General features: G+C 39.4%; 1 protein-coding gene and 1 long non-coding RNA gene across 2 annotated transcripts; one reads left to right on the top strand and one right to left on the bottom strand.

Moving 5' to 3' along the window:
* The first annotated feature begins 6 nt into the window (after positions 1-6).
* Positions 7-5,815, top strand: LOC147753368 (uncharacterized). Its single transcript, XR_015311422.1, has 2 exons — positions 7-2,582; positions 3,284-5,815. It is a non-coding gene; the product is annotated as an uncharacterized LOC147753368 (long non-coding RNA).
* Positions 780-5,969, bottom strand: LOC111261228 (uncharacterized). Its single transcript, XM_022834558.2, has 2 exons — positions 5,888-5,969; positions 780-4,934 (listed from the first exon to the last, which is right to left on the bottom strand). Exons 1-2 carry the CDS (start codon positions 5,927-5,929, stop codon positions 4,686-4,688), a joined length of 291 nt encoding a protein of 96 aa, XP_022690293.2. The 5' UTR covers positions 5,930-5,969; the 3' UTR covers positions 780-4,685.
* Between the last annotated feature and the right edge of the window lie 5,188 nt (positions 5,970-11,157).

The raw sequence follows: 11,157 nt of genomic DNA on the forward strand, positions 1-11,157 counted from the left end.
CTGTCGTACTGGCGTTGGGCACTCAGCATGACAAATGATGAATACATGCGAACGATTTTTTGTTCCACTGAATTTTCTTGTCTGAACTATTTGATACCTACCACCAGAACGGGTTGGGCATCTGCAGTGTTTCTCTGTATTACAATTGCGCTGTACGCGGTAATCTTTCCTCTTAACAAACAATATACGCGTTCATCCATAGATGATCATCATTACAACCTGACATGGTGAAGATACAATCACGCATTGTTTTTTCATTGCCAAGCAAGACTGCCTCATCATCATGAAGGCCCTACCGTGTCGCGTCATGAAATTTTTCGAAGAACAAAAGTAGGTGGAGCAGATCATTGTAATAGCGTAAGTGAATGTAAGTTAAAAGCTTATCTTACGATACGCCCTATTCACTTAATTAACTTAACTTTATATCCATTTATATAGTTAAAATTCAGTCTGGGTCGTACTATAGATTGCAGAATAAAGTTGCATACAGCATCGATCCTTCTCTCAATTTAAGATAATACTGTAATAACTTTTGTACATTTGGTCCAGATGGTAGCACTTAACTAACTGGATAATTATAAAAGCTTACGACGCCATATTAACAATTATACATTGGCGAATCGGCTCGAACTGAGTGAATGGACGAGAAATTTTTCGTTGGCCAGCCATTATGAAACAGTTTCTTGCCAATAGCAACAAACAAATTAGAGCGCGACAATGAATAAGTTATAAAAAGATATCGGATAGTATATGCGTCCAGCTTCTTATACACGGTTACATATATTGAAATATATATTATTTATTTATATATATATATATATTGTAGGTATTTCATATATACTTTTAACAACGTTCGTATAGCCGTTTGCTGTTAATATTTGTTGGCGGAATGATGTTCGTTTGAAAAATCTTTGGGCATTTATTTTCGTGAGGCAAAAAAACTTCTTTGAAACAAACAACAGTCTAACTTGGGGGACTTAAGACTAGTGCATCAATATTGCCACACAAATGTTAAATATTCATCACGCTATTTGCTATAAAATATTCTTTTTGGATATTCATATGTGCTTTATACTGAAGTAAGGGAAAAAACAGCGAATTTTTGTAAACATCAGCCTCTATGGTTTTAGTTCGAGGTTACTGATCGAGAGAGAAACGGGACACGAGGCCTTGTAGTAGTGGCCGTTACGTGGATCGTGTTATGAATGGAGAAAAGGTAAAAATAGATGCTTCAGAACCACCATTAATTAGCTTTCAAACATAAGTAAATTCCAGTTTAACATCTTAAAGTTATGAACTATCGATATCATAACTTGTAATCGAAATGACGATATATTAGATTAGCCGAAAGTGTTCTACGTGGCCTATCTAGCAGCTTCTGGACAATTTTGGTTTTCGACCAACCTAATACTCACACTTACGCAAGGCTATATTTAAATATAGATATCTTATGTCGTACATTACACGCTGTCGACTGTTCGATGTATCTCAAAAATAGCAGTACGTATTTCACACCAGGGTCGTCACCATCATCACTATGGTGATAAATTATCATCGCAATATATATGTAAACACGTCCTTTTCTCAGACGGAGTTTCTACTTCTCCAATTATAAGCATTCATCTCTCTGTTTTTTCTGTCGCATATATATACTTCCTTGTTGTTTACCTAGAAACTATGTTACATGTCGGACTAGCACAACTCAGTTTGGGTTTGATGGGTGCGAAGTGTTCTTGATTTTCTCTCTGTCGACCCATTGAAGTCGTACACTCTTCTTTGTTACTGAACGTTATCTTCGATACACACAATTATATGCCAATCACGCTCGCATGCATACGTCCAAACGTACCTACAAACAAACGAGGCTACCTTGACACAGCCTCGAATGCTACAACCTAACAATGACATACATGGGTTTCACTTTCGTAATAATGCAGTGTCGAACACAATACAAAAGTAACACGTTCGCACCCCAAAAAGAATGATTGTCTCGGCTCCAAACATTAGCCGAACATCGTTTCGGTACAATGAGGTCGGAAAACGTTGACGTCGTTCACCGGAACGAATTTCCTCATTTCTGTTCACTTTCACAGTTCCCCTTCGACTATCCTCAATAGCGGCAACTTGCAATTGACTACAGTAATAATAACATGTCTATTATTATTCGTTCAACGTCATTTAACCCTTGGCTGTTTGATCTCTTTTGTTTTCATAGGTAAGTCGATCAATCTAACGGGCTTGCTATATTTTTGAATCGTCACAGAACGCTACGAACAAAATGGACTTCGTACAATGATTAGGAGAGAATGCACGGGTCGCTTTGCTAAGTGACGCCCAGTTTCGACGGCCATGTACAGCGTCCGTTTGAAAAATTCCAGTTTTTCCATTTGCTACCCTCATCACCATCACGAGGACGATTTCATTTGCTCGTAGGGCCAACGCAATTGAATAGATCCTGAATTTACGTTTAGAAAAACGGGTGACGAATGTGTGTTGAATAGTAGTGATGTGTTCGATTTGACGCTTCAGTTTATCGGATCGTGGTTTCCATCATCGTCAAATAGTCTTTTTTCTGCATCGAGGTAGGTCCGTTTTGTTATCTTTCTTGCTCGTTCGAAAATCAAAAGCATGCACATACAGAGAGAATGAGGTAGAGTCGTAAAGATGTCGGAGCTGAACACAAGTACAGGCGTGTCTCACGAAGCAGCAACACACACGAAAGCGTCGAATACATACAACGACACATCTTGTCGCGCCAAGACGCTTGAACACCTCGGGTAAACAGGGCAAACGTACGAAAAAAGGAACAATAGGATAATATTTATATGGAAGAAGTACCTATGTGATTTTTTACACCCCCAAGGGAAAGCACCGGAACCATTTAAGTTTCTTCTTGCTTTCCATTCACCTGCAAGCTCACTAGAACGGCGCTGAACTTGAATAAGGTCTAGAGCTATAACTTTCATAATAACTACTCTTCTGCCTAGGCTTCTCAAACGACAGAAAAATAAGATTGAAACCGATAGCTACATAGTCGTATGCCATGTCTGATAAATTGCGACGTCCGCGACATCCGTTCGCCTCTAGCAGCCTTCGTTTGACTACTGCTTTTTAAGTGGTACTCAACGGTTGAGTTGTTAACACGGGATTACCATCGAAGATTCGGTAATATACTGTACGGCGTCGGTTCAATATTCTATTAGAAAGCAGCAGATGATATGCGCCTAATGTCGCGAGACCCCCATCATAATAATTAATTACTCTTCGTATGATTTTGTTGCAGGTCGAAATGCCAAGTATTACATCCCGCAGAGATGATACCGTGATACGCAGGGTATGTCGCCATTATAGGTTATAAAAATGACAATTTCACCCCACATTCATCTAGAACAGGACTAGAGATTCACGCGTAATGCCCAAATAATCCCCCTGTATCCCGCATTAATTGAATGCACATCGGTTCGTCCGTTCGTTACTAGAATATATATAGGCTGACGTCTCGTACGTAGACATTTTGTTTACACCGCTGAACTTGACAAACAAAATTGGTTGGATGGTAGTAACGTAGAAGATCTATTATGACTGCCTTCTCATTGAATATAGAATTGAATTGTTATTAACCTGTCGCCAGAACCGGCTAAACCAGCGGTCAACTTCGTAAGTATATACACTTAGACAATATGACTTGATATAAGCTATCATTCTAGTATTTATATGTCTTTAGAATACTGTCACACGCTACTGCCCACAATGGCGTGCCCATGGGAAAAGGAATACTGGTTATGTTCACTGACATACCGTGACATGCGCGAACAACTTCCTTCACTCTCCAATACGCAGTGACGTCATTAGTCACCAGCGCTTCCGTAGTTAACGTCTTCGTTTTTGCACAACGTGAGATTCCTTTAAAAATACTGGAAATTTCATTTAGGTCCTTAAATCTATCAATAGGGTTTTTAGGTCGAATAGATACTGGACGGACAATGCGCCCCCTCAACTCTGAGTTTGGTACAAGTTATACACCAGTTTTATAACGGCGCGATAGGATACCGGTTTTTTTTATCTGCTGTTGTGTTAAATCGGTAGAGATCCCGAGTGAGAACTGCCACCCAGAAAATGTGAGGTGCCGATCAACCTGATTGAAGCCACAGGTTAAGGCTAACACCATGGTTATGTATAATTGTTCACACACATCTTACAATTGCTCACTGACTTTCCTTACATTTTTCTTCCTTGAAGAAATAGCCAATGTTGAAGCACATCCTAGACATAATCAATTGACCACTCGTGTTTGTGATGGCCGGTACAACGTTAGCCACTTGTAGCGTCGGTCACACTGCCCGCTACAATATTAATTAACGACTTAACGGGCAAGTGGCTTAGGGTACTTCTGTATATACACCTTTGTCTTTACTTAATAGAATTGCAGCCCTTACCAAAAGATGCCCTAAAGAACTTGGTTGATGTTTTCTTAGCTTTATCTGCTTTCTACGAGCCGAATCGATCAACACAGATGCCACCGATCCTGCTGTTCTTTGCCTGCAACCCAGTTTTCTTGTGCGGTGTTCGCGTGATTGTCCAGCCCGGTATGACAAGGTCGCGAGAATAAGCACCAGTGGCAGTAAGAGCTTAGCAAGCAAGAGAGGATGAGATATACTAACAGATTTTGTAGTGTTCTTCTATTTCTAGAGAATGGCTTCGGATTTCATAAATTCGTGAAGGGCGAGGCTGTTGGTCGTTGCCGATGATGGATGAAGATGACCGCTTGGCAGGATCGGCAGCTGCGAGTCGAGGTCACCGTCAGGACCCGAGACAACAGGAAGCAGCGACGCCTCAATCAACGCCTTGTCGGAGCTCCTCATCATTAGCATTCCATGCACGTTGATCATGTGATCTTTGATGTAGTCTTTTCGTGTAAATCGTTTATGACAGACCTGTTAGAAAACAGAGATAGAATAGGAAGCTTTAGCATGTCAGGAAAATACAAGCAAACCAACACACACAATCCCAGGTACGATATAGGCGGTCAAATATATTTTGTAAAAAAAAGCAAACTTGATCTTATGTGCGACATGCTGTTCTAAACTATTAGATATTTATTTATTAAGTAACCAATACTTATAATTAGTAGCCTTTCATCAATTGATTTATTATGCTTCTGGCGCAAAGAGTTTTGGTTATGTAATTTGTATATTGCTTTGATGAATTCAGTTATATGTACGCGAGGCGGCGATCTAATATAGGGTGGACTTTGGCGGGATGTTTACCCACTATTTCCTTATACTAAAAAGCTAGCTTCTTTGTAGGTTAAACCACAGACCCCTCGTGACAGAAGCGGATGCGTTGTTTTCGCAGTTAGAGAGAAAACAAGCTATTATTTGATCTCTTCAAATGAAAACATTCTCTTCGGCCAACATCGATGGTCTACTTTTGTTGCTAGATTTCATGTGGTTTCTGAAAAATCCGGGAAAAAATTTCAGTGAGGCAAACCGAAGGCTCCTCGATAGGGTTTCGATTAAAAGAGAGTTCGAAAAATCATCAAAATGGTTCAAAAAGTTATTTTTTATGCAGAAATTAATGATCGTTTTGAAAAAGCGAACACAGTTTTGTTTCAAACTTCTTGCGTCTTTAGAGTTTCCAGTTGTTTTGTGCACTGGCATTGTTGGAACTTTCGACCTATCATTGGTCCTAAATTGAGTTTTGCTGGAATTTGAGGGACACTTTATGAAGTTAACACCTATCAGAGTGTCATTTCACGGACATTTACTATCAAAAAATGATTTGTGGTTCAAATAAAGTGTACTCTGAAAATGTCTATTGAGTGCTTTAGTGAAACAGTAAGCGAGTGTGTATATATTGATAACATGCGGTCGCTTATATCTTGTACCTGACAGTTATAGCGTTTGCGAATTGTTTCATGTCGCTCCATGTGCCGCCTCAACGATGAGTTGTTGTAGAAGACGCGATCGCAGATCAGGCATTTGCGACCATCTGAAGATTCACGATAGGCCGGTGCCAGCAGGGCGACGATCCAGCAAGATGACAGGGATATGTATGGGGTGGTCAGGGGAAAAAAACACCGGAGCCCATCAAAAAAGCAGGAACAAGGAAATCACACGGCACAATGTTGGCACCACAGGATTAGTTTTTGACGTGATACAAGAAGCAATAAAAACGAATCTAGGGAATGTTTTTCATCGTTATGAACGCTTAGACTACAGTTGGAAGAAACGAGAAAATCAGCGTGCAATAGTCATACGCCAGTCGCCGTGCTAAATGGATATCGTGCACTAGATCCTACAATTATAAAGCCATTAGCAGTCATTCGATCCATGTCTAAGCGAGAACGAAAAACCTTATTGCTTGTTTTCACCTACGAGCGAAGAAGAGTAAAGATGCCAATAGAAAACATACTTGGTAACAAATTTCGAGCTAGAGAGATGCAGAGTAAGTTCACGAGTGCATAATAGGTCCAGTTTTCTATGTACCAAAAAACGAACTCGCGGTCTCGCACGATATGGTAAATAATCAATAAAATTGTTATAAACAGGGTAGTTGATTGTTACGCATCGTAGTAGTAGTTGAAATCGGCCTACAAGTATATGTGAGGTCTGCAACCAGCACGCGACACCGATTGATTAAGGAATCAAGTTGAGAAAACGGGAATTAGGTGGATGGGAAATAAAAGGAGGGTATTTATTGTTCCGCCCAGAAGACGAGGGAACAGTGTGGTATAAGCGTTACGGCAAAAGTGCATCTAGTTCTGGCTGAAATTTGTTTTTAATATGTTTTGACTATTTTCATTAGTTTTTTTTTTATCTTTTACTCAAGAATAGCCATGTGATGCGACAGACGAGCTATGTCACCGACGGCCAATTCTGCAACGAGAGTAACATGTGTTAACGTAACAATCATGACTAAATTAAGACGGTCAGACGGATGGAGTGAAAAAAATTAATAACAGGTAGTATTGTAATTAATGAGCGACAATACGGAGAACACGTCAACAACACACGAAGGAAACCGATGACAGTTGATGTACAGAAATCGCATTCATTCTACAGATATATCCGATAAATATTCGATCAAATAAATGGCATGCGTCGCGATAGGCGCCTATATGATAGATGAGCGCTTTTAAAAGGAACGGACGTATACAACAACTCAACGTTCTAACAAAGCGAAACGTACTATTTCTAACTTATTAAGAACTACCAAGTTCGCAACCTTTAACAGCCTTCGAACCATTAAGTTGCTGCCGGCAACTTACCGACGCGGTATAACAACAAGAACAATGTAGTTAACAATGTGATATACTCAATTTATTGTGTAACACATAACAGCCTATATCTTGTAAAAAAAAAAACACCAATAATAACAGCATGGCGTTAGTGCTATCTACAGCTGAAAGTTTACTGCACATAATCATAATGCTATTTACTATACTACGTTTCACTTTATGTACACAGATGTGTTTAGTTTGCTTACAGATTTACTTATTGTTGGAAAGACGGCAGAATTCAGGGGCCTGATAAAACGGCGTGTGTCAAAACTTGATATTATTAAGTTAAAGTGAGGATAACGATGGTGCCACAAAATTAGCAGCAGCGATGAGGCGATAACAACAAATAACAATAACTAATTAAAGAGAAAAAAACTAAGTAATGGAAATAAACGTTTGTAAAATGTAACAGGTAGATCTACTTGGTCTTGTGTACATACATTGGACGTGTTTAACATAGAGCCCTCTAATTCTCATTGCGCTACGAAGGTTCACATTTCCCGTGATTTGTTGCATCGCGATTTATCGCACCGTAGAGGATGTGGTGAGCTACTCCGTAAAGAACACAACACAGAGGTAGTTTTATGACAGAGTTAAAATTATACATTGTGCTAAACCAACTGAAATCGGATCGAAAAAACAAGTAGATTTTGCTAGGATTGCTAAAGTTGACTTCTTTTTGATATTGTATGTTGGCACAACACAGGGTTCGATGGTATACTTATTTGAGAATCTAGGGGATAAGGAAAATGTCAAATGTACCTTAGAAACTCCACAGCTAAAGTTCCAAGTTGCTAAGGGGCTCTTCGAAGACTTCAACTTATTATGCCGCCACAACGCGCCTGTTGTAAACAGTTACTTCGTCAGTTACGAAAAACATCAAAGCAGGTAGCACCGAAACGACGACCCCGAAAATGAGTCATCTCGTCGAATTTTACCCACAAGTTATTGTGACTAAGAATAACATAGGTTTCGTTCAAGACACACATCAGTGTAACATCATAATAACGATCAGTTTGATTCTCAGATGTTAGCTTGCGTCCGTCAAAACCTGTTATTACGAATCACACAGTTTTAGAATGACTGGGTCCTGTAAATATACATGCTATACTAGATATATACATCGTTCATAAGAACGTCGGCCGCGTTGTATTTACACCGTCCCAGTGCTGTCAGCTCAGTGCCGTGTACGCTACATACGTAAGCACCATGTAACTTATGGATTGCCAAATGCACCTAAATGTTTCGCCTCATTTAGAAAATGCCATCACCTTTTATAGCAAACCCCTTCTAACATATTGAAAAGAATGTCCTTAAGCATCATAACAGAAGGTTGAAATTAGTAGAACCATAACGTATTGCCGTTTGGAGGAAGCAGACCACCCTCAGCGACTATACGTAATCTACAGATTTTTAGATGAGCCTTCATTGTGTCCTTTCGACCATAACTTCTAGAGCAGAGAGGACAACGAAAAGGTTCTGCACGAGGATTGTGTAATCGAAGGTGCCGCCTAGCGTTTGAGGGTGAATTGAAACGCCTTTCGCAGTACGGACATCGAAATTGACCAGGTCCGTCTGATATAATGCCCAAGGCATCGGGACCAACAACGGCAGCAAGGACAACATCAGTTCCTGAAAGAATATTTTATCAGTGAGTGTACATTTTGCCGCTGCGTCATATTACTGAAATGAACTTCATATTTGGCACTGCACTCACAAGTTGTAGCAACCACAATCATAGTAGTAAGCACAATCGGTTATGTATAAAATCATCAAAATTCACTCTTCAAACGCAGTTGTTTTAGCTTTAGGTCAAACCACGTCATGTCCGACAAGTTAGAGCAAATGACGATGATGTTCGAGCGCGGGCCTACGTAATCTGGAAACGAAACATCGCAACAAATACAGAGATCAGAGAGAAATCATCAAGCATTATTCACAAGAGCTTCTTACGGAAACGCATTTTCTTTACGTTGCAATATATCTAAGTGATCCGCAGCAGACCCTAGTGAAGCAAACATAATCTAAACCTAGTACGAATATCTTAGGAGTGTTTGAGTAAACTATATTAGTTAGGCAGAAAGGTTGGGAGAAATTCATTTAACAACTGCACCAGAGTATAAGGCGCAGCGATTGTCAAAATTCGGTGGTACAATCCAGTGAATCTGAAAAAAACGAGAGAAAGCCCTGTTTAGCAGTCTTGTGTGTTGTTCATGTTTATGATGAGTCACGCACGGACGCTGCCGCCTAAAAAAACTCGTTTCAAATGAAGTTCTGATGAAGGAATCAGCATCTGAAAACGAGTTGAAAGAGAATACAGGTTTGTTTAAACGGTTCAGGGGCAAAAGTTGACAAAGTCCTAAACATACGTAAATTTGGTATGTTTAGTTGCGAACGACATTCTGCGCTGCCTGCTTATAACAAATCACCTATCAGACTATATATTTGTCCAATTAATTATGGAGACGTGGCATATGTATCGCCTATTATAGCAAGTTTCAACGGTAGCAAACACGCAGCAAGACAAATGTGGAACAACGTCTCGTAAACTCGCTCTGTCTCTATAACACATGCTATTTATTCGAATAAGTTGAACTTGATTAAACTTTAAAATCAACCATTCTGTCTAGCGAAAATTTATTGAGCTTAAAATGGTCCTGAGTAATAATATGCATTGTGCGGTGATGAAAAAAAGCTGACAAAGAGTGTCACGAATGAAGTACAATATATAGATATTAAAAATAAGTTGAATTAGGGCTTTAAAATTAAATTAAATTTTAATAGTATAAAATAACCGTTTGAACACAACGTCTGTCTGTGCCGTACGTTGGTGACAAAAGGATTCATGAGGTTAACACGCGTTTAACGTTTGAGTCGACAATGGCCTTAACAATAAATCTAAAGCTAGATCGCAAGCATGGACCAGACTTGCAAACTACAAATTTAAATATGTTAGTTAGATTTCGGATAATTCTGATAGTTTTTTTTGAAAACACATAAAACTTTCTGCTTATAGACTAGTACTATTAGCCACTGTGGAAACGATGAAATGTACGCGTTCGAAATATTAATTAACTAGAAGATTACATAGCACTAGCACTAGCGAAGATTGGGTTGATACTAGAAGCAAGGGTCGGATCTTGGATTGAAAAAAGGCCAACAAAAATGGAAAAATCGATCATTCCAACTTTCGTAAAGATCTTGCTACGCTTCACAGTTCCCGCTATATCGCAACAGAATAAAAGTATTGAAGTTTATTTTTTGAGCATTTAAATATCTCTCAAAATACGTTCATGTTGAAAGGAAACAGATTTATAAAACGTCGGCATCAACTTGTCTCCTAAGTTTAACGCTCACGGTAAGCCGTGAAGGACAGCGTGAAATTGTTTAAGAACAGAAGAAGACTGACTGAAAAGTTTAAGAATCTCGTTGAAAAATATATAACCTAATAAACAACGACGAATTACAGATCCCGTTTTCGATTAGACCGTTATCGAAATGTCTACTCGCCAGTCTTTTGCTGGCTCATTGAAAATTTAAAGGCGATGAAATAATAAAAGGCGAACAGGATTTTTTTGCTTGACCCAATGTGCCCACGTGCGGGGCGGATGGTAATAAAAGATATGTTTAAAATCGCAAGTCTGACATCCAGTGAGTCAAAGCAATCCGGGTGGTGTTTTAGACAAAGAAAAAAAAAAGCTTTTACAAGTTTGAGTTCGCAAACAGAAACAATTGTTGCTGGTGTATATTTTAGTCGTTGTCCTGACGAAACCTAACAAACTCGAAAGAACGACGTTTTGAAGGCACCATGCTCCCTTCAATGGGAAAAGAACACAATGCACTACGCTGGTTCTCAGGCGACGGCAGGTTGAAAA

This window comes from Varroa jacobsoni, unplaced genomic scaffold (assembly GCF_002532875.2).
Source record: "Varroa jacobsoni isolate VJ856 unplaced genomic scaffold, vjacob_1.0 scaffold_535, whole genome shotgun sequence".
Lineage (NCBI taxonomy): Eukaryota > Metazoa > Arthropoda > Arachnida > Mesostigmata > Varroidae > Varroa > Varroa jacobsoni.

Bases quoted from the DNA above. Each gene is read 5' to 3' on its own strand.
- LOC111261228 (XM_022834558.2), bottom strand. From the start codon at position 5,929: ATGGAGCGACATGAAACAATTCGCAAACGCTATAACTGTCAG. The intron at 4,935-5,887 runs GTACAAGATATA...GTTTTCTAACAG, and splicing joins GCAAACGCTATAACTGTCAG to GTCTGTCATAAACGATTTAC.